Here is a 22,237-nt window from a genome sequence, read left to right on the forward strand (position 1 = left end):
GCGCTGCACCTGCCTCCCGGCACCGCCCCGCTGCCCGCCCCGCGCGGAGCCGCCGGCGAGGCGAGTCGGCGCCGGGCCGAGCCGCCGCGGGAGCTGCTGCCGGAGCCGCCGCCCGCCATGGGCACGGGGCGCGGGGGGATGCGCTGCATCAAGATCCTGCTGTGCATCTTCAACACGACCTTCTGGGTGAGCGCCGGCTCAGACCGGGCCGAGCGGGGCCGGTAGGAGCCGCGGCACCTGCTGCGGGCGCTGCCGGGGTCTGGGGGAGAGCGCGGGGTGCGGGGCTGCCCGCGGCAGGGACCGGCCCCGGGATGGGCTGCCCGAGTCCCCTGCCTCGGCTTCTACTCGCTTCCATAGGGATGCAGTTCTCCCTAGGGAAATACGTACTTGCTTGTAGATGCCACTGCTGAGGAAAGCCACCACCTTTCCTAACCGGTAATTTAATGCGCATTTCCCCAACCAGAATTAACATTTCCAACAACATTTCCCTTGCATCAGACTGCGCTTATCTTGCTGAAAGCTGCACTAATGGGGCAATAAAGTGTCTACTGCTGAACCTTCAGGAGCTTTAGAGAGTGCTATGCCCACACTCTGCCCTATTGCACCTTTATAACGGTCTCACAGTTCCATACCACTACTGAATTCAAGCTTGCTTTCCGTCTTTCACTTTCCCTCATGCTGTGTTCTCCCCTCCAGAAGAGATAACAATCACCAATGTTATCTTCTTAAATGTCTTTTTCTTTCTTTCTCATTCACTGTTTTTCAAAAAGAAGTCACAAAAGAATCCCGTTCAGCCTCTCTGGAGCAAAGAGTTTTGGGCTTTTGTCTCCTTTATGCTTGAAGCACAGTTAAACCAAGTGCTGTTCCCTCTTGGTGACAGCACTGCGAGCTCCGGGTACACAGTGCTGCTGTGCTCAAGCTGGAGGAGCAGAGTGATGTTGCCCAGCTGCAGCTGCAAGTCAGGAGAAGGACAAAGCTTTGTGTTATGTTGTTTCACAAAAATGACAAGTACTGTGTTTTGTTATCTGCCTTTTCACTGAGATGGGAGAAACCATCTCCTAAGCTGGACTGGGGGCATTCATCATCATCATCATCACCATGGAATGGTTTGGGTTGAAGGGACCTTAAAGCTAATCCAGTTCCAACCCCCTGCCACGGGCAGGGACACCTTCCACTAGAGCAGGTTGCTCCAAGCCCCGTCCAACCTGGCCTTGACCACTGCCAGGGATGGGGCAGCCACAGCTGCTCTGGGCACCCTGTGCCAGTGCCTCAGCACCCTCACAGGGAAGAGCTTCTGCCTCAGAGCTCATCTCAATCTTCCTGCTTCAAACACATCCTAAGCTTGGGCTGACCAGTGGGAGCTCCCAGTGTGCTTTGTCCATCCAAAGGCTGAGCCCACACCTGCCAGCAGGGAGGTTCAGACGCTCTGACTGGGGTGGCAGGGGACCCTCACACTCTCTGCTGTGATGCTTCTGTGAGGAAGGCTGTGATCCCAGGCTCTTCAGCCATATGCTTGCCAGCTTGCTCTGCTGAATGGAGCACCAGGGAGTGCAGGACAGCTCAACCAGCACCATGCCAGGCTGCCAGGGATATGGGGAGCAGCATGTGTTCTGTGAACAGTTGCTGCAGACTTAGGCTCTGGTTTCCATCAGAGCAGATGCAGAGCACTGTGTCTGTCCAGTCCTGCAAGGGTGCTAAACCTGGCTTTGGGACACACACCATTGCCTGGTGGGCTTGTAAATACAGCTGGCATGCAGTGTGTCTCAGACCATGGCCTGTAGATCTTTCCCTTCAAACAATATGCCCTGACACTTCTTTTTGTCTTGTTCACATTAAAAGTTTTTCCTTGCTTTTAACAGCATCCATCACTTGTTTGTTAGTCATTTCTGTGCTCCAGCATGTTGTTCACTGTCATAATCCTTTTAGCTCCTTGTTCTGACAGAGGTCCCATGGTGATTAACAGGAACACCCTGTTGTGGTCCAAACACACTTAACTCCAGCCCATCCCTAAGAAAAAGCCAAGCCTCTCTTTCTGGTGAGCCTCTCTGAACAGAACCCTTCTTCCAGCTGAGCAGCAGCAGCAGCAACTCTGAATTGGCAGATGGTTTGGTGTCAAGATTTAGAGATCCAGCTGGTCTCTCTACAGCATCCTATATCCCATGACACAGTAGCTGGACCTGTGATACATGCAAGGGAAGGGGGCACCTCTGAGCCCAAAAGGCTGTTATTTACCCTAAAACAGCTAGGAGGGTTGGGGGAAAAAAAAAAAAAAGTCATAGAATGATGGAATGGTTTGGGTTGAAGGGACCTTAAAGCTCATCCAGCTCCAACCTCCTGCCACGGGCAGGGACACCTTCCACTAGACCAGGTTGCTCCAAGCCCTGTCCTGTCTGGCCACAGTGCAGTTCTGAAGGTTAGGAAGGAGAGAAGAGTGGAAATTCAGAAACACCACTACAGTTAAGAGCTGAAAGAAAGAAGTACATTGCACTCTAATGGGAATTATCATCAAACACTAAATTTTCTGACAGTGCAATCCTGACCTGTGGGATTTCAAGAAAGCATAAGGTACCAGTGACACCTCTTTGATGTCTCCAGCCAACCCTTCCTGAAGTACTGACTGGTGTGTTTCTCTTCCAGCTGGCAGGACTGGCTGTCATTGCCTTTGGGCTGTGGCTGCGGTTTGGTGGGGTTATGGCAGACTTTACTTCAGACAAAAGGTCTCCAGAGTATTTCTTCATGGGTAAGTTAAAGTGCTTGTGATGACAGTAGCCTTTAGCCTTGGTTTCATCCTGGGGCATGTGACATACCTTATACATTGAATTATATGAAGGCCAACAATTCCTGGGCTGAACTATAAAAAACTGGACATTCTGGTACTGTGTGTCATGTGCATGATGGTTTTCATCCTTTCTTTGCTTGGCATCAACTTGCATAGGCCTAAGTGAACTCTTCTCTCAGATCTGATCCAGTCCTCACGGATCCTAAGTGAATTGTGCTAATACTGTTGGAATAGAAGCTGACATGGGTCAGAGGCTCTTGGAACTTGGGGCTTACCAAGAAATCCTTCCAGAGTTCTCTGTGCAGTTGCTAACCAGTGAAACAACTGCCACTTCTGAATGCTGTTACCACCAGTGCAGCAGGAAAGCTTTTGCTTGCCATTCTCCCTGTGTCTGCACACAGGGGCCCTCAGTGATGCTTTCAAGTATCAGAGCAAATCCTTCCACAGCTGAGAAGTAAAACTACATCGTCAGTGTTCAGTCATCTCAAGAGCTGTTTGTCCAGCCCAGACAGAAATCACTAGTTCCCCAGGCCTACAGAACTGGTATTGGTCATATCTAATTTTAGGCATTTAAGATAATCTTCTTTCTCCCAAGGATATGGAACACCACCCCTGTTCCATATCATTAGACATCCTTAAATAGCAGCTCTCTAGGACTGCCAGCAGCTGCATTTCTCTGTCCACTGGCAATTGCAACGTGCCTTTACACCAGAAGAGTCATGTTTTTGTCTGTTTTAACATATCACCCCTGGAGATGGACTCACTCGGTACAAACATTTTTGCCATCTACAAATGCCAAGTGTGAATGAATCCCCTGTCGTGCCTTGTCCGTCAAACCACTCTGACAGGGTGCCAAGAATGGAAGTTGACCCCAGAAGTCCTGTACCAGTCAGTCACCCATCCCAAGAACACTGCCTGAACTATGCAGTGACTTTAAATACCCCAGTTCTCTTAGCGGAGGAGACCTTGGCTCTGCCACACCACACTTCTAACCCCAAGCTTCTTTAACATATGCAGCCAGGCTGGAAGCACAGAGCTGCCTGTATGGTGCTGTGGAACAGATGGGTAGAATATTACATCCAGTAAAGTTTTGTGGGAGTTCATGAGGCTGAATAAAACCATTCAGATGAAAATCTATTTGGGACCTGAGTGTTACCCTGTAGCACCTCCACTGACACAGAACCAGGAAGTATGATTTATGTTTTCTCTCACATCTGAGCTGCTATTAGATCATCAACTTCCTTGCCAGGTCCAGTTTATACCCATTGAATTTCCTGTGCTCTGTCTTGGAGCTCTTCCCTGCCTCATCCACTTATGCTTGACACAGGAGATCCAACAAGACAGAAAGATGTTCTGGCCTTCAAAATCAAGTACTGTTGGTTTGTTAGAAGCCAGAATATAATAGATCCTGTGATGTGAATAAGCACCATGGTCATTTCACAGCTCTGCAGTGCAGACTGTAACACTGTGTTGTTATTTGGTGCCTGTGTATTTAAATCTCTACAAGATTTAATCTGTTTCAGTCCTGTATGGGAACTGCAAAAGCAGATCAGAGTAGTTAATTTGGAGAAGTCCTGGGGCATGTTCTTGTAAACGTTTCATCATATACAGTGACACTCAACTCCTGGGGCTGTCACATGTATTTATAGAGCTGCACGTTGTAATAAGTAGCTGCTAGCAGAGGAAGTGCTAAGGAACAAGCCATAAATATGTTGAAGATTCTTTTAAACTTGCACTTTTGACCTGATAAGCAGTGTTGGCCCTTTTTTGTAATGCGCATTGTGCCTACTACAGGGAGCATTCCCGTTAAAGAAAAGCAAAACTTATTCTGCTGCCCTCCCTCTTTACAGATCATGTTAAATGCTCTTGTGACTTCTGATGGGGCAGCCTGAGCCTGGTAACAATCTGTGACTAAGACAGTGGTAAAGGAATGGTGATGAGTTCCATAAGGGTGGGTTTTTGCAACAGGCAAGGCCTGTTGACCCTCATGCTCAAGGGCTTTAGCCCTCAGAGATTTCAGCTCTGAGTCCCCTGACAGTCGTGTATTGTGCCCTTCTCACAGGGAGTGGTGTTCAGTTGGCTCTGTGTGTTTGCTCTGTAACATGCATTCTGGGTGAGAGCCCAATTTTTGCATAGGAATTCTCAGTATGGAACACAAGGAGCAGCTGCCCAGAGGGTTGCAAGAGAAGGAGATCAGCAGTATGACATGGAGATAGAAACACATGGCAATAGATTTAAAAACAACTTCTGTAGCTCTGTTCCACTGCCCACTTTGTGTCTGCCTTGCGATAACACTGTGCTCAGCTCAGCTTTGTGCCAGTGCTTAGAACAACACTGCAGCTGCATTCAGAGTTTGCTTTGTAGGTTGAAGCATTGTCCAGAATCAGCATCTTGTGGAAAACAGCTCATTTTCTTGCTTCTAAAGAGCAGCACATTCTGCTTTTGTACCTGAACTGAGCTGCCAGCTGAGTCTAACCATCTTCTCTCTTGCACTTCCTTGTGATGGGGTTTATTTTCCTGGATCTGAAATGTTGTTTTAGTTTAAAATAATTGATAATTATATCCTTGCATTTTCCATTAGGGCAGAAGGAGTCTCCTTAAATAGCCTTGTTCTTTACCATCAGCCCAGCCCAGTCTTTTCTGCCCCCTGGAATAGTTTGGGCTCTGACTTGGCAACCAGACACGTTCATCTTTTCCAGCCACTGAAATGTTTGTGCTGGTTTGAGAACAGCTCAGAGGCAGCAGTGCTGAGGTCAAGCACACATATGTGTTCTGAGCTGTCTGTTGCTTGTGGTTTTGTGTTTGGTGATCCATCCTCCCCACTGCAGCTTGCAGGTTTTTAACTTACAACATTAAAGGTTAGAATTGGAACTCTTTGACCCATGAAGACTCCTCATTCACTTTACCACATATATCTTACACTGGAGTGGCTTCCTAAAATTTGCCATCCTCTCTCTGCAGCTCCCCAAGTTTTTGAGTTCTAACTGCATGACAATGTTTTTATGTTACTCCATCTCATACTATGTTTTGTGCCTGTGCTTCAAGTAGTGCGGCAAAACTGCACCTTTCCTGTTCTGTGGCAGTTCAGCTCTGGTGGATTTCATACATTCCTCTCTTAAAAAAGGAAGAAAAAAGGAAAAATAAAAGATCATTTCAGCAAAGGTCAGTAGAAGGGCAGTTACCTCTTATCTGAGCTGCCTGTGACACTACTGACCAAACGGAGAAAAGATCCATAAGATAAAGGGAATTCCCTCAGGTTGCTCATCCTTCTCAAGACTCCTGTGCCAAGACTCTGGCAAGTTTTCTGCTGGGTAGGAAAGTTTGCAACAATCAGAAGGAAAGGAGAGATGTTTGCATGAACCCAAGAAGTCAGCATTGCTGAGTGCAATGAAAACTAACATGGAGCTTCTACGGGTGACTTCAAGACACCTTTTGTCCTCTCTTTGCTTTTGGGGGATGAAGAGGAAAGTCTGTTCTGGTTCCTTGGGCAACATGGAGGACAAACTCTCTCTATGCCTAATAAATGGAGTAGAGAGGGTCTCATCACTGCCAGCAGCAATAAAAATGAAATGTACATACTCAACAAGCCCCCTCAGGAATGGTAACAAAACCTGACAAACATGAATGAATCAATTATAGAATCCTAGACTGGTTTGGGTTGGAAAGGACCTTAAGGTCATCCAGTTCCAACCCCCTGCCATGGGCAGGGACACCTTCCACTAGAGCAGGTTGCTCCAAGCCCCTGTGTCCAACCTGGCCTTGAACACTGCCAGGGATGGGGCAGCCACAGCTTCTCTGGGCACCCTGTGCCAGCACCTCACCACCTTCACAGGGAAGAACTTCTGCCTTATATCCAACCTGAACTCCTCCTGTTTCAGTTTGAACCCATCACCCCTTGTCCTATCACTAAATGTGGATGACTCTTACTCATCACTGCCAGCACTGAAGCATTGCTTCTCCTGCACAGCCAGAGCTCACAAACTTTCTGCTTTGCTACATTTTCTCTGCTTTCGTTCCATGATCCAACCTGTGGTCCAGGCATTCAACAGGGCCAAAACAATTGTGGACAGAACTTTCAGGGTGGTTGTGGCTTTCTCTGGGGGTCTGTGAGAGCAGAAATGATCATGCTGGCTTTGAAAGGTACAGTTAGATGGCACATGCCTGAGGATATGAAGTCATGTCTGGAGTTGAAGGATATTAGTAGTTTTTCTCCATAGTAGTGGGTGCCCATACAAACAGGAAGGTGTTGGCCAGCAGTTTAATTCATGTAAACTGCAATTCTCTGCTCCTGTGCCTCATTTTGTTATAGTTCTAGTCATGTATTTTGGAATCAAGCACTATATCCTTAGTCAACAGTATTTTCTCTCCAAAGTCCATAGACTCAAACTCTATCAGCGTTTAAAATGAGAACCATTGGCAAAGCAGCCTCTCTGTAGAGATGAGGAGCATCAAATGGTCCTGCTATCATGTGTGTTACAGAGACTTTTAGTCTATACTTAAGACTTAAACAACGAATTTGTCTTTCTTCCTATCATCTTGTATACTGATCTCTTCTGTATTGAGGAAGAGTGGTTTAGAAAAGGCTGATAGTGGCTCTGTGTGGAAAACAAAAGCTGCTGCAGTGGAAACCTGCTATAAAAACATGACAGCACCACCCCACAAAAAACACCCTTACTCAAAATGAAAGTTGTTCAAAAGTCCTCAGTCCCTGCATGGGATTGTAAAACCTGGCAATCAGTTCCTAAGAGTCAGTACCCACCTGCAAAGGAAAGGCAAGGCCAGCACAAAGAAGTCTGATAAAACAAGTTACAAGCCTATGGGGCTGTTCAGCCTGGAGAAGAGAAGCTGTATGGAGACCTCAGAGCAACATCCAGTGTCTGAAGGGGGCTACAAGGATGCTGGAGAGGGACTCTGCATCAGGGACTGGAGTGATAGGACAAGGGGTGATGGGTTCAAACTTAATCAGAGGAAGTTCAGGTTAGAGATAAGACAGAAGTTTTTCCCTGTGAGGGTGCTGAGGCGCTGGCACAGGGTGCCCAGAGAAGCTGTGACTGCCCCATCCCTGGCAGTGTTCAAGGCCAGGTTGGACACAGGGGCTTGGAGCAACCTGCTCTAGTGGAAGGTGTCCCTGCCCATGGCAGGGGGTTTGAACTGGATGAGCTTTAAGGTCCCTTCCCACCAAAACCATTCGGTGATTCTACTGGAATACTTTGTCCATCTATTTCAGGTTGACTGGTTTATATATGCAATATGCTGAGATTAATTCACCACTTGAGCATGATAATGGACTTTATGCTTTGCGGCTGTTAAATTGCCCTCCTGGTTAAACCATTCTCCCACCCTGGTCTGGGTGTAGTTATCGAGAAGCTCCCCAGTTCCACACAGCAGCAACAGTTGAACTGACAGTTATGCCACTTCCTTCTTGATGCACCCTCTTCTTCCTCAAGGCACCTGCCAGCCAGCCTGGTGCCTGGTCACTGGGAATGCTGCCCACTCTGTGTGTGAGCCACCACCTTGGTGAGTGACCAAGCAGTTGTACCTCATTCTGGTCACACTGCCCATTCCAGAGCCTGGCACCACAGGCTCAACACTTCTGCTCTTCCAGAAACAGCCACCAGTAGCAAGTGACCTCAGTGACTGGGGATAAACCTGCCACTGGTTCTGTGTGAAGTAAAAAGACATCAAGATGTTTCCTCTTGCTGTAGCAGCACAGTAAACTCCAGGAATCGTAGAATTACAGAATGGTTTGGGTTGGAAAGGACCTTCAGATCATCTAGTTCCAACCCCCTGCCATGAGCAGGGACACCTCACACCAGACCATGTCACCCAAGGCTCTGTCCAACCTGGCCTTGAACACTGCCAGGAATGGGGCATTTACCACTTCATGCTCAGGCTTTCTCAGTTACATGCTTTGTTCTTCATACATGTTCTATTTAAAAGGCCAGACTGTGCTTGTGATGACAGGCTCTGAAGTGGCTTCCAGGAAAAGAACCAAACCAATATAACCAACGGAAATCTCGTGAGTTGTGTTTCATTCTTACAGAGCTGGAAACACAATGGAACTGTCCACTCTGAAACCAGTAAGAGGAAAGCATTTTGTCTAGTGGAAAATAATAAAACAGCAACAACAAACAAAAGCCCTTAGCTCCTTTTGGGGATGTGTTAGTTCAAAAGAGAGGGTTTTCACTGAGTTGGCTTGTTCTGTTCCAACACTTACTTTCTCTGCAGTGGAGAGGGTAAAGACGGCTCTCTGCAGAGTCCTAACTTTTGCTGCTGTGGGGGGAGAATGTATTTGTGTTCTGGTTTGGAGCCTGTGCATTTAAGCATTAGAAGTGTGTAATTGCTGAAGTCTGCATGGAAACATATTCACACACAGAACTATTCAGGGTGTCCTAATCTAGAGAGGATTGTTAGAGGATTGTAGAATACCAAATGACTGAGTATTAAAAAGGCACATGAAATACAGGATCAATAAAGCAACGTGACACAAGTGGTAACAGGTAATCTAAGCAGTATAAACACTGTCAAACTTTACATTAGCTGTAGCCACCCAGGAACATGACCTTAGACTCACTGTCAGTTACTCTTGACAAAAGTGCCTTCAGCTGAGTGCCTTCAACTGAGCTGCAGTCAAAAGGCAAATAAATGACAGAAGTTAAGAAAGGAAATGAGAATCCAACTGAAAAACTGTGATGTCATTGTGTAACTTTCTAATGCACTCAGTGTCTTGAATGCTGTATGTGGTCAAAAAGGATGCAATAAAACCAGAAAGAGTGCTAAGAAGTTTCACCAGATGATTATCATACTGTGCACTATGAACAACTTCCAGAGTAGGAAGGTTTTCACAGTATTCCATTGCTACAGGATTCTGATAGAACAGATCCACCTAATACAGGAACGTTGATTACAGCTGACTTCAGTGAGCTTAGTATTGGGTGAAGTAGATATCGACAGAGCCATCTGTAATGCTTTTGTGGTTCTAGGAAAATTAACCACAAAATACCTGTTGAATTCACACAAGACATCTAACTATGTCTGTGCATTATGCTCAAATTAATAGTATGTTCCAATTCTCCAGACATTTACCTGCCTTCAGAATACTGCCTCTCTTCTCCAGTTTTACAAATCTATTTTATAGATAAATATACTAAAAATCTCTTAACACAGACATGGTAATCTCTAGTAATAAGCCTGTTTCAGAAACCAACTTTGCTACTATGTGCATACACATCTGTCCTGTCTGGCCTGTTACTTCCAGCTCCTACGTGTGTTTCTCAGCTTTTCCAGTAGTGCATTTGCACTACGGGGTCCTTGGTCCTTGAGAGCCTCAGTCCATCTGTGGAGGATCACGTCCGCCTCCTGGGCTGTAACACACATACAACCTCAGGAAAACCTCTTCAATCATGGCTGCATTCTGGGGCTCCTGAAATCACTGCTCTGCATCCCTTATAGCAAGAACAGAGCTGCTTGTTGTCTCAGTGAAGTATGAAGAGTTGGCAGTTTGTTTGGTGTTAGTTACTCAGCCCAGAAAAGGAAAAGCAGGATTATTTAGAATGGAAAGTGAGCATAGCAGCCAGGTAAACAAGAAACCCATGTGAAATAACACCAGACAGGGAGACAGCATGTGTCTGCTCCTGCTCTTTGCAGTAGGCTCTAGACAGGGATTTGTACCTCAAAGCCATCAGTAAGATTTTGGAAGAAAAAGAAAGAAAAACCAAACCAAACCTCTGGGAGAGGGTTTACTCCAGACTCTGAAATCAGATCTCTACCAGCCTCAGTGGCAGTGGTGATGGTTCATGCACTGTCTGCAATAGCGGTGTTTTTTAATGTGCGTATTAGTAGGTTCCTACCTCCCTGGTTTGTGCTGTGGTGTTTCCTTTCTTTTCAAGCACTGGCAGTGCACACCTCTGCCTAGCACGAGTCTCTACAATGGGAGCACATGGGGACTCTGGGTCTAAGGACACGGTTGTCACTCTGTCCAAGCACCACAAAACAGACTAAAGAACTGGTGGCATTTTCTTTCAGATTAATTTTGCAGAGATTTGCATATTCCCTTTTCATTGCTCTCAGGTACAAAGAACAGTCTTGAGTTGATATTACTCTAAAAATGGGGCTGATCCCTGCCTCACTCTTGATACACAGACATATTGCAGTCAGCAACTATAAAATCCCATCCTTCTCTTCTACCTAGTCTAAAAATGATGGAATTCTGCATTCACTGCTAGTCACAAAGGTTTTTTTCATGAAGAAATGGCACACAGAATCCTTTATCCTTCCTGAGAGGTGCTTATTCACACTTGCAGATCCACTGTCTCCAAGTACAGCCCCAATAGGGTCTATGTATCATACTCAGAGGAAACAGTATCTTATGGAAGAACTCTGTGCTGTGATCACAGATGACCACCTAGACATCTCTGCCAAGTTGTGGATTTGCCATTCTTCACTACTGGGAGCCATAGGTTGCTCTGAGATTGCCATGTAACTTGTTCATTCCCCTGGTAATTGCAAAGCCTGCTAGAAAATGGGAATTCCTCCTATTGGGATTTTCACAGGGAATAACCCCATGTGACATTTTCCTTTCAGGAAATAATGATTTTCCCCATGGGATGAATCAAAAAGTCAAGTATATGGCAAAGCTGCTGCTTTACTGCTTTCCAAATCTGTTCTTTGCTGAAGTATGGGCCTCCCCTCTTATACTTTCTGCTTTTTAGCCAGAAAGGAAATCAATCTGTTACTAGATGTCCTCTCACTTGACTTACTGCTAAAAGTACAACTGTTAAGTTTCCTTCACAGCTTATAAAAAGCTGTGTGGTTGGGGTGTGGGTGTTTTAGCACACCTAAAACAAAACACCAAAAACCCAATCCCAAAACCTGAGTATTTCCCCACAAAAGAGGTCAAGAGAACAGGCTCTGTCCAAAAATACCCCAGTGCTATGACACGTAACTTTTCATCCTCGTCTTTACAAAACAGCCCTTATTTCCTCCAGTACCCCTTAGAGTCAGCAGTGTCCTGGCTGCATCTGCTCAACCAACCGATTTTCTATTGCATTTTGCACGTGCCTTTTTATCCCTTTACACTCAAGGGCTAGCAGTGACCTGCTTTGTGTGTCCTGCACACAGCTGCAATACATAGTCCTGAGCTGTGGGTAGTCACACAGATAGCTGATTTCTGCTCTCCTTAGTGGCGTAGCAGTGTGCCTGTCCTCAGGATCCCCTCTTCCTCTGTCATCTGCTCCTGCGTAGGCTGTGTGCTGCCATTGAACTCAGAGACTAGTCTGTTGTCAAACTCTCCTCTTCATTAGCAGGCACAGATCTAAGTGACAAAATTAAGCCTCAGGAAATGAACAGAGGCGAGAAGAGGCGAGGAGAACATTTCACACGGGCCACAAACCTTTGCTTCCTTTCTACCTCGTACTTTTTTACCTCTGCTGCACAAAAAGCTGCAGCTACAGTCTTCTCAGCACTTTCCATTCACCTCGACCCCACTTGCACACTTCTTTTGGCTGTGCTGAGCCTTGCGGTGAACTTTTTGTGTGTCAGAGTTTCTAGCTATGAAATATGTTCCATTTTGTGCCTACAAACTGTCTTTTCTGTTTCTCTGCTGTGCTTTACATGCCAAATTGGAGGCTATGCCAAGGCTTTGTGTTTTACAATGGAAGCACTTGTGAATAGAAGCTGATTAAGGCTTTGCTTTCCATCCTGCTTTTTGGAAAAGAATGGGCTGTAGTGAAGCTCAGATACTTCTGAGAAATGACACTACTGTACAGTGATGCATTAACACCACCAAATTCCTGGATTTGTCTGCTTTGCTGATCCTGACTGGGCTAACTTGGTGGCTGTCAGTGCATAATGGCTCTAGGGAAGACTGTGGTTCTAAGGGGTGCCATATATTGCCACCCTTTCCTTTCTAGAGGAAACTTTTCACTTTTCAGTTTAGATCTATCCCTGTTGAGAATTTGACGTGATCGTGCCTACCTTGCTGCATATAGCCCACTAGGAAAAGAAATACAAGCTCCCTGCCTTATATACTTACAACCTCTAGGTTGGTTTTGAACCTATTGCTTTGATACTCTTCCTGGAAAGCATCTTCCACTTGAGCATACCTGGATCTGGGTGCCAGGAAACCACACAGTGCAAGCTGAGCCCCTGTGAATTTCTTTCAAGCTACTCTCCAAGTGCCTTATTCCTGTGTGAAAGATTACATGTGTGTCTATAGACAAGTAAAAACATCTAGGTGGAAAATAAGAATGACGCAAAACTGAAGAAATAGCTCTCCAAGTATCAGCAACCACTGGTCGCAGGCTGAGGAAGGGCAAGGTCTGGAATGAACTCTCCTGAACAGAGGATGGAAGAAGGTGGTTTGAAGCTCCTGCCTGGCTCAGCTGTGGGGCCAGACACAGAGCAAGCTCAGCTTTGTTTAGTGAGTGGTGCGAGGCCTTCCTGTAACACGCCTTAAAAGGGAAGCTCTGCCCGAGGTGGCGGCTCAGCTGTGAGTCATGCAGGGGAAATGTTCAGGCTGTTTCTCAGACAAATGCAAATCCAAATTCCTGAGAGTGGTCTCACCCCTTTGCTATCTGCAAGCACCGAAAACCCAAGGGAAGACTTCTTCCCAGGCTTAATCAAAAGTCTCTCTACTGAGTTGCCTGATAAGTAAGTACAGGGACTGGAGCAGGGAGGGACGTGCAGCAAAGGGTCCAGGAAACATCTTTGTAGTTACACTCTGTTTTGCCGTGGAGATCTCAGGAAATGGCAGTTTTGGTGTTTGGCAGCTCAACAGAAGGTTCTGCACCTGAGAGAAGTTTTTGTCTTTTCCAATTCTTCTTCCATGAGGGGCTGACCTTTCTCTCCTGAGCCATATATATCTTTGTATACCCCTCCTTCAGTAAAAACCACTGTGTTGTGTTTACAATTATTAGCTCAGTCCTGGTAAGTCACAAGATGCTGAATATTAAAAATCTAGAAAATACAGAATATGAACTGCCAGACCATTTGGCAAGCAGCAAATCCCACATATCCCATCACAGACCTGGCAAAGCCACATTAATGATAACCGTTTTAGTGCTGTTTAGCAGAATGTGTGTCCTCACAGCAATCCTTGGCACAGGAACGGTACCAGGGCAAGAAGGATAGGGGGAGGAGAAGGATCACTATAGCTGGGATCGCTATCTAGCCGATATCCAGTGACTGGATTAACGATGTGGCACTGAATGGGAGCAGGCAGGAGTTTGCCTTCTCCAAGCAGGCTGCAGCTGTGTGGCAGAGGAGAGAGATGCTCTATACTCATGTACTGACTGTTTTGTTTGGGGGTTCATTTTCCTAGCAACTACTGCACATTGTCATTTGTAGGGCTTTTTCGTGTAGGTTACACAAGACCTGCTGATAGTAAATGCCAGCAGCTCTGTTAACCCTAAAGATTCGGGTCGGATTGTAAAACAATGTTTAAATTGGTAACTGAGAGGACTAAAAGTTTCCTTACAAGTTTGGTAGTGAAAGCGGGAGGAAGGCTCGCTGTGCCCTCTAGTGTGCACAGCCTGTAGCTCCCCTGGCCCCTCAACATGAGGCATGAGGGAATTGAATCATAAAACCCTAGAATCGACCAGGTTGGAAAAGACCTTTAGGCTCATCAAGTCCAACCGTTCCCCAGCACTGCCAAGGCCACCACTAACCCATGTCTCCAAGACTTCTGATCATAATGCACTAACAACATGAACCTTTAAAAGCTGCTCATCTCTCATATTCTAACAGTGGCCCTGGTATGTTGGAGGAAAAAAAGATGCTGGATTATGCCTGCCCAGCAGGCAGTAAAGCAGCTACTGCTCATAAAGGAAGATGCCACACTCCAAATCACTGCAGACAAGCTTCCATTCTCTACAGTGACCAAGCTCAGGACTATTGCTGAGCTTATGACCACCCCCACCCCACCCCCCAGGCTGTTCTCACTCAGTTCACCAGAGGGTGCAAATTCCTTGTTTCTTTCACTTCTAACAGCTTTCAATGGTTTCCCCTAATCATCCTCTTCTTTCCAATAGCGATCAGCTAAAGCATTGATTCCAGAGCAACATCACACTGTACTGCGTGGACCTTTCCCCAAAGGTCTTCAAATATCCTTTGTTATGTGCTGCCAGGCAATGAATAGAGCATAACTGCCAGGTAGCTTTTGAAGTTCCACCCCTACACAGCAGTAGAGCGCATTTCTAGCTCCAGGTTTCACACAAATAAGCCCTCTAGCAATGTGGGGGGGATTTTTTGCCTTACTTTCCTCACTGAGGTGTCGGAAGGTGCTTCTGGATGCTGTGGTGTCTGCTTCTCCTGGACTGAGCTGCCTTTGGGACAAGAAACTTGGGAGGTGGGAGTCTCCTCATTTGTCTTCCTGAAATTCCCCAAGCATTCTGATGGAATCATTGGGGTTTTGTGGCAGGAGAGTTTTCTGTGTAACAGATGCTCTTTGTGAGAGCCAGAGACCATTGTTACTTACAAATGTGTGGTTTTCACGAAAGAGGTAGCAGATTTTGGGAAGAGAAACCACCTTAAATCCTTTTCTGACTCTGGTTTTCCACAGGACTCTATGTGCTGGTGGGAGCCGGGGCTCTCATGACCACAGTTGGATTTTTTGGGTGCTGTGGAGCAGCGCGGGAGTCTCAGTGCTTACTTGGAGCAGTAAGTAAAAGGTTTCAAGGGCCTGGGCTGCACAGGAAAATAATCCAAAAGCGTACTTGTGTCACTAGTGGAAAGATATTTACTGTCCCAGACCGGAAATGTCTTCAGTCTTTTCACTGGCTAATCTAGCTATTGCGGAGCTTCCATACAGGAAGAAATTCCATTGCTCGTCTCATGTGACAGGCTGGAATTACCTTCTGGCTTTTCTGAAGCCACCGACTGAGCCACATCTCTGCCACTTCCACCTTAGTTCCCATATAACAAGAAATCTGACCTGACCCTTTGTTACAGCCCCTGCTACCAGCTTCCTTTTGGTTACTGTGTGAGCTGTTGAGGCCCGGGCCAGGATGAGGGACTGACTGGCAGTCCATGTAAAGCAGCATTGCGCAAGGTTTAGTAATACAAGATTCTCTTCTTCCTCTGCAGTTCTTTGCTTGCTTGTTGGTGATATTTGCAGCTGAGATCACTGCTGGCGTATTTGCCTTTATAGGCAAGAAAGTGGTAAGCAGCAAGAAACTTCTAATGTAATAAATGGGTACTTAGGGACTCTGGCATGCACTGACCTACAGTCTGGCTCTTGTGTAGGAAATCTTTCCAGGAGACTCTTCCCAGAAAGACTCTCTGACATTCTTATCTGGAGTCAGTGAGAGTTTGTGTTATCACCAGTCCAGAATGGGATGCATCTTCCCCCCCCATTAAAGAAAATCTGCAGGTGTCATTCAGCCTCACATCCACCAGGAATACGAAGTAGATCTGTGTGATAAGAGGGCATTGCTTGGGAAAAGGGCAAACAGATTCAAGCAATGAACTTCTCCAATTAACAGTGTTTAACCAAAACATAGAATACAGCAGATGTACATTCTGACCCATGCAGAGTTCCTCTGAATGCCATCAGGTGACAAAACCTCCTCTCTTTCCAATCACGGTACCTCAGTTTACCAGGCATCATTTTCTGGTCTGGAGGCTGATGACACAAGCTGAAGTCTGCACTAGACTGGGGGTAACTCACATGGAAAGTCTGATTTCTGCAGGCAATACAGGAAGCCCAGAAAATCTATGAAGACATTTATGATGACTATATGAAAAACCCAGGGGGGAAGGCCAACAGGACTATCTATCATTTCCACATGGCTGTGAGTAGTCCTCCTCAACTTTAATACCTTATGTTGCTACTCTACTGTCACATTACCTTTAAATTCAGAATGTCTCCCGCTGTCCATGTCCTAGGACCTACAGTGTGGCAGATCCTGTCGCTGACTGAACCAAGTAGGTAAAGAAGCAAAAGCACATGGGTGGCTCAGTTCGGGCCACCCAATAAGTTAGTGTGTGAATCAGAACTGGAACCTGTGCCTTCCTGAATCTTGTTTGTGTCCATCCTGTATCTACACTGCCTCCCACAGAGATCAAGCCCAAGCTTTGTTGCTCCTTACAGCATTCCCACGTTCTTTGGAACAAACATTTCACAACCTCAAACCCTCTTGTCTTTCTCCCATAGTTGTTATTTCTGACCCAAAAAGGAATTCCAAGCATTTTGTGGGAGATAGGCAAACAGGAAAAACAAACCCTCTGAAACACTCTGATTTATTACTGTCTCCAAACCCAACTATGTTTTGTCAGAACTAAAGATTCTGGCATTCTCTGCTGCAGCTTTTTTGTGTTGCACATAATTCTGTATGTGCTATTTGAACTTTCTGCTTTCTCCCTTTAACAACTCCTATTTCCCTATAAGCCAGGGAGCTGCTTTCCCAAAATCCACTAGTTTGCTCCAAGATCTGTAATAAGAACCCTGCCTGGAAGTTGTTAATACAAATCTGTTTGTTTGCTAGGGCTTCAGACAACTGAAACTGATTTTTGAGTTGGAAGTAGCAATTAATATAGGAAGTAGCTTTATTACTTGTTCTGTATTGTTTCTTTCTGTTGTTATTTATTGTCTCACCTTCAGTATGAAACCAGTCTATGCTTTCCCCTTCTTTGATCCTTCATCTCTCCCTCATTTAGTTCCAATGTTGTGGTAAAGATGGTATAGAACAACAAATGGGACTACCCTGTCCAGAGAATATCCAGCTGCCAAAGGCAAGTATCCTCTGTTCTGGTTGATCTAATCACTTTTTCATGTCAATTGTTTAGTAAAATTGAAGACATTCTGTAAGTAAAAGAAAGGAAGAACTTCCTTTTTACCTTACAAGTTCCAGCATGAAATTCCATATGAAATGGAGCAGAATGGAGGCAGAAATAAGTTGGAAGTTGTACTGAACATACCCAGCCCTCACTGCTGAAGCCTGCTTACAGCATCCCATGGTAGCTGAGACAATATTACATCATCTGAAAAGTGGGAAGGATGTAGCAGAACAGAAGTCCTACATGAAAAGCCCCGTGAAGGCTGAATTTGGAAGTGCCTGCAAGGAGACTCCTGACTAGCAACTTTGTTGGTGTTAAGGAGGATACTGTTAGTTCTGTCTTGGGTGGAATCTGCTTGTGAGTCCATGTCAAGCTGAAGGGCCAAACTTCCTGATCTGGCATGGCCCATCATAGAAAGGGTTTTAAATTTAAGGAGAACTATAAGATGACTTGTCTGTATCAGCCTGTAGAGGGAAGAGGCACTGGGAAATACACTGGGAAAACTGTCCTGCAAAACACAAGACACAGACGGAGGAATTAGGACAGTGTCTGCAATAATTTTTTTCCTGATATCTGTTGTTCAGGGCTGCCTGGAGTATATTTTTCTAGGAATAAAGATCTTTCCATGCTGTTTTTAACAGAGCTGCCTGTTTGAGATCCAGAAGGTAATTGATGCTAATCTGCATTTAGTCGGAATTGTTGGAATTGCAATTGCTGGCATCACAGTGAGTAAATCCATGTTCTCGTTCTCAAATCTCTATCTGAGCCCAGTATTCTGTCTCTTCCTCAAAGCTTTGTGGAAAGTGTCTTGCAGCAACTGGCGAGATTCCTCAAAGGTGAAGCTATTCCTATCACTTTCAGTGCATCCTCTCTCTGGGAATTGTCCACATGGGTGCAAGCAGACTTGTGTGACTTTGTTTTAGCAGTTCATTTTGTGCCCTTAGACAGGGTCCAAAGTACCTAATGGCAACCTTACTTTGTTATTATAGTAGGAAATGGAGTGCACATGAACCAAACTGAAAATCAAAAGGCTGTAGCAGGATTTAATCTATTCCACAACAACTGCAGACTGATGCTTTAGGCCCTTTAAGCATCCATTCCTTAGATTTCATAAGGAATAGGGTGCCTACCCTTTGTATAGAAATGGCTTTCCAGGAAAATGCTGGCTCTAGCATTGGTTCAGTGCAAAGGATAGTTAATAACAGTTCTCCTAGGTCACAAACCCAGTGATCAGTAGGTATTTTGTTAAAGGAACAGGATTTAAACTGCAGTTTTCAGAGCAGCATTTCTTTCCTACAGTTCTTTCTAGTTACAGAAGCTGTTTCACCAAATTGTGTCATCAAAGCGTCAATAACTTCCCTTACAGTCCACCTTCTCCCCCAAGTGTGTATCGTATTCCCAAGGTCTGCTCCTCCACCACAGAACTGTGACCAATAGATGTCACCCTACTGCAAGGACGTGGCAGGTCGGGCAGTCTGTGTCAAACAGGCTTTTCCAGCACTTGTGCCTTCAGACACAGACTTCCTTCAGACCCAGAAACCAGCAGCAGCCGGAAGCAGCTTGAGGAGCCAGAATATGAGTTAAGAAACACACCTTTAGCTGCTCTGATGAGCACGAGGTTCCTGGACTTATGTGGATACTTAAAAGCAGATGAAGGGTTTATGCGCGTAATAGAAACCGTGGCATGGGGAAAGGGGATTAAACAATCCTGTGATTTGTACAAAATGTGAAGGTACACTCGAAAATACAGCAAAGCAACACAGAGTTCCAGTAACCTCATTGCTCCTCGTATGCATAACCAAGCATACACTGGAAATATGAACATCTCTTCTATGGCTTCCCACCTCAGCTATAGCAGAAGTTATGGAATGATAACCTCTTTAGCAGTAGAAACATGTCTGGACCTTTTTCTGTGCTTGTTTCTGACACTTCATGAGCACGGTGAGATATCTCCTTCTTCGTTAGGGAGGTGTGTGGGGAGGGGATATGAACTCAGTGGTGTAACTGCCCAATAGTACTGCTCACCTTCAGTCATTAGGAATGAAGCCTCAGGAGGTAGCTGCTAAAACTAGGGCAAAAAAGCAATTTCTGGAGAGACTGGCAAAAGTTCTTTGACATTCCCTCTAATTAACCAGCTCCCTAACATGGGTAGAGTCTTATATTTAATGTAGAGCCTTGGTCTTGAGTAGTAACTGTTAAGAGCTTGGCTTTCTCTGGAAAACCACAATGCTCAGCACCAGACCTGGTTCCTCTGGAATCATACTCTGCTCTTACTCAAATATGTATACAATATTCCATGTAGAAGCATTCTGAAATTCAGAACCTTCTGAAGCAATACCAGGCATAATAGCAATAGTCACAGTGAAATTTATGTTAATAACATTCATGTTTGGGGCTGTTCTGCTGGCATTAACATTTAGAACAAAGAACAGTGATAAAATCTTGACTTTGAGTATCAGTGAAATCTCTTTGATGTTAACTGTCTGATGTCTTGGAGTTTGTAGATGGAAGCAGCCACTTGCTACTCTGCAGTTACAACCTTCAGATTGCTCTAATATGCAGACTATTTTAGAACTGTGTTGTAAGTAGATCCCTAAATCACATCCCTTCTCTTCTAGATCTTTGGCATGATATTCAGCATGGTTCTGTGCTGCGCGATCCGTAACACAAGAGACATGATCTAAAACTGTCACTGCACAACTATGTCCCAGGAGTTCCAGACTAAGCTTACAAGAAGTGCTCTTCTACCCAATTTAATAATTGTAATGCATTTTAATCAGTGTTTTAACATAATGAGGGGTAAATATCCCATTAGGGGAGCAGGTGAATTGTATTAGTTACAGTAAAATCAAAGTGAACAAAAAAGGGCTTTTAAATGTTCTTTGTAATGAAAAAAAGCAAAGGTGCATCTAGGACTAATTTAATTGTTAATGTTTGTATATGTGCAATTAAGAGTTTACACATCTATAGACATCGTGTAAGCACATGCATATCTCTCCTTACAAATACATATGCGCATGAGCAGGTACCTGTATATGCAGTATCTTGTCTAGGTAAGTATGTGCAAATGGACTGTGCAATGTGTGCATGTTTGCAGGCAGTCTTCCAGAGCCTCATTATGGAAGAGTGTGCACACCCCACATACACACAGTGCTTGGAACCCTTCATGTCCAGCCCGTTTGCCAAGGGTTAGCAGAGGAACAAATGCCACTTTAAAAAGGGAGACCTAGGATCTATTTTCTAACTGTTCTTTTCAAAGCCTAAACAGAGTAGAATTAATAAAATTGGACTTTATTAAAACAAATTTAATGCCTAAAGGCCTGCTCCAGCAAACTCGAATTCATGTGAGGAGACCCACTGGCACCACTGGCATGCAGAGACTGGATTTGGTTTTGTTACCCTTCATGCAAATGCAGAAAGCTCTAGGGGAGGAAATAGGTCCAAGGAGATCCAGGCTAAAGGAAGAAGGGGAAAGAGGTGGGAAGCTGGCAAGACAATGCAGTCATTTGGGAGCAACTGCAGTGCTAGCCTGAGATACACACCAAAAACAATAGAAATCCGAGTTAAAGGGACCACTAAAATCTTTATTCAGAAGTCCCTTTATCCTGCAAGACTCTATATGGGGTATATACTGGTGCAGGAGTGGAGCCTATAGCCAGAAAAGCAGCAGCTTTGTAGATACTCTGTAGAATCTAATTGGCCTGGGGAAGCCAACTGAAGAGTGAGAATAGTCAGGGGAAGACTCACAGCACTTTAATATCCTCTGTTTCTGCTTCTGTGACTATCACAGCTTCCATGGGGCTCTTACCTCAACCTCTCTCCCTTTCTTGCAGGTATAAGGCAGGAAAGAAAGATGGGACATATTTACAGAGCCATAAAGTACATTTTTAATTTACTGGCACCTTTCGATGGTGTGTCAGGTATAAACGTTACACTGTGTGCTTGAAATACCTCAGGGCTTGAGTTTACATCCTTTGTTTCTATATTTTTATTTTTCTATTTGTCATATTTATGAATAAGAGAATGTTCCTTTTGAAACAGTCTAGAAGGGAGAAAGGTTGTCCCCAAAAGGGGAAAATAAATTACATCAAAGGCTCGGAATCTCTTAATTCTTTTGCTTAAGATAATTCACCATTTCAGAGAACAGCTTTTTGCTGATGATACCCACAGAGCAGCTCTGGCTCTCTGATGATCACTAGCTCAGATTTCTGATGCACTTGTTCCATACATGATGGGGAAAAATTCAGCTAAAGTACATCTCTCATCAAAATGGTCCCTGCTGTCTAACAGGACTTGGCATTTACAAGTCATGGGGTCTTTATGCCATGGAAACATGGTGGAAAGAAATGGGATTTCAGAAAATGCATGCATTCTAGTGCATATTTGTGTAGCATATACACCCCTCATCATCTTTATCTCTCATTTCCCAAAGAGCCTCAACTCCCATCACTTTTCTGTTACTTCAGGATTGGAAATAGTGTTGCTGTTCCATGTATCCAATTGACACATCTTGCTGTCTTTTACATAGAGCTCTCTTCAAATTGTTCAAGCACAAGCTGTGAAACTGATACAGCCATGCACTAAATGCTGGCTGTGCAACAGGCACTGCAGTTTCTGGGCCTAGCTTCAGGTACTCAGCTGACAGGGAGATGTTATATCATACACGAAAGAAGAGTTACGCTT

At 45.1% G+C, this 22,237-nt stretch overlaps 1 protein-coding gene and 1 long non-coding RNA gene across 5 annotated transcripts in view; one reads left to right on the forward strand and one right to left on the reverse strand.

The window, feature by feature from the left end:
• Positions 1 to 22,237, reverse strand: part of LOC115602295 — a 111,978-nt gene that overhangs the window by 86,911 nt on the left and 2,830 nt on the right. The gene's annotated exons all lie outside the window — the stretch shown is intronic.
• Positions 22 to 21,649, forward strand: TSPAN2 (tetraspanin 2). The gene is made up of 8 exons (XM_030473267.1): positions 22 to 186; positions 2,638 to 2,740; positions 15,339 to 15,436; positions 15,863 to 15,937; positions 16,468 to 16,569; positions 17,435 to 17,509; positions 18,196 to 18,279; positions 20,173 to 21,649. The coding sequence occupies exons 1-8, from the start codon at positions 118 to 120 to the stop codon at positions 20,236 to 20,238; spliced, it is 672 nt and encodes a 223-aa protein (XP_030329127.1). The 5' UTR covers positions 22 to 117; the 3' UTR covers positions 20,239 to 21,649.

The sequence above is a fragment of the Strigops habroptila genome, chromosome 18 (assembly GCF_004027225.2).
Source record: "Strigops habroptila isolate Jane chromosome 18, bStrHab1.2.pri, whole genome shotgun sequence".
Classification (NCBI taxonomy): domain Eukaryota; kingdom Metazoa; phylum Chordata; class Aves; order Psittaciformes; family Psittacidae; genus Strigops; species Strigops habroptila.

Coding starts and splice junctions, on each gene's coding strand:
- TSPAN2 (XM_030473267.1), top strand. CDS start 118: ATGGGCACGGGGCGCGGGGGGATGCGCTGCATCAAGATCCTGCTGTGC. Junction 17,510..18,195: donor AGAATATCCAGCTGCCAAAG/GCAAGTATCCTC, acceptor TGTTTTTAACAG/AGCTGCCTGTTTGAGATCCA. Junction 18,280..20,172: donor TTGCAATTGCTGGCATCACA/GTGAGTAAATCC, acceptor CTTCTCTTCTAG/ATCTTTGGCATGATATTCAG.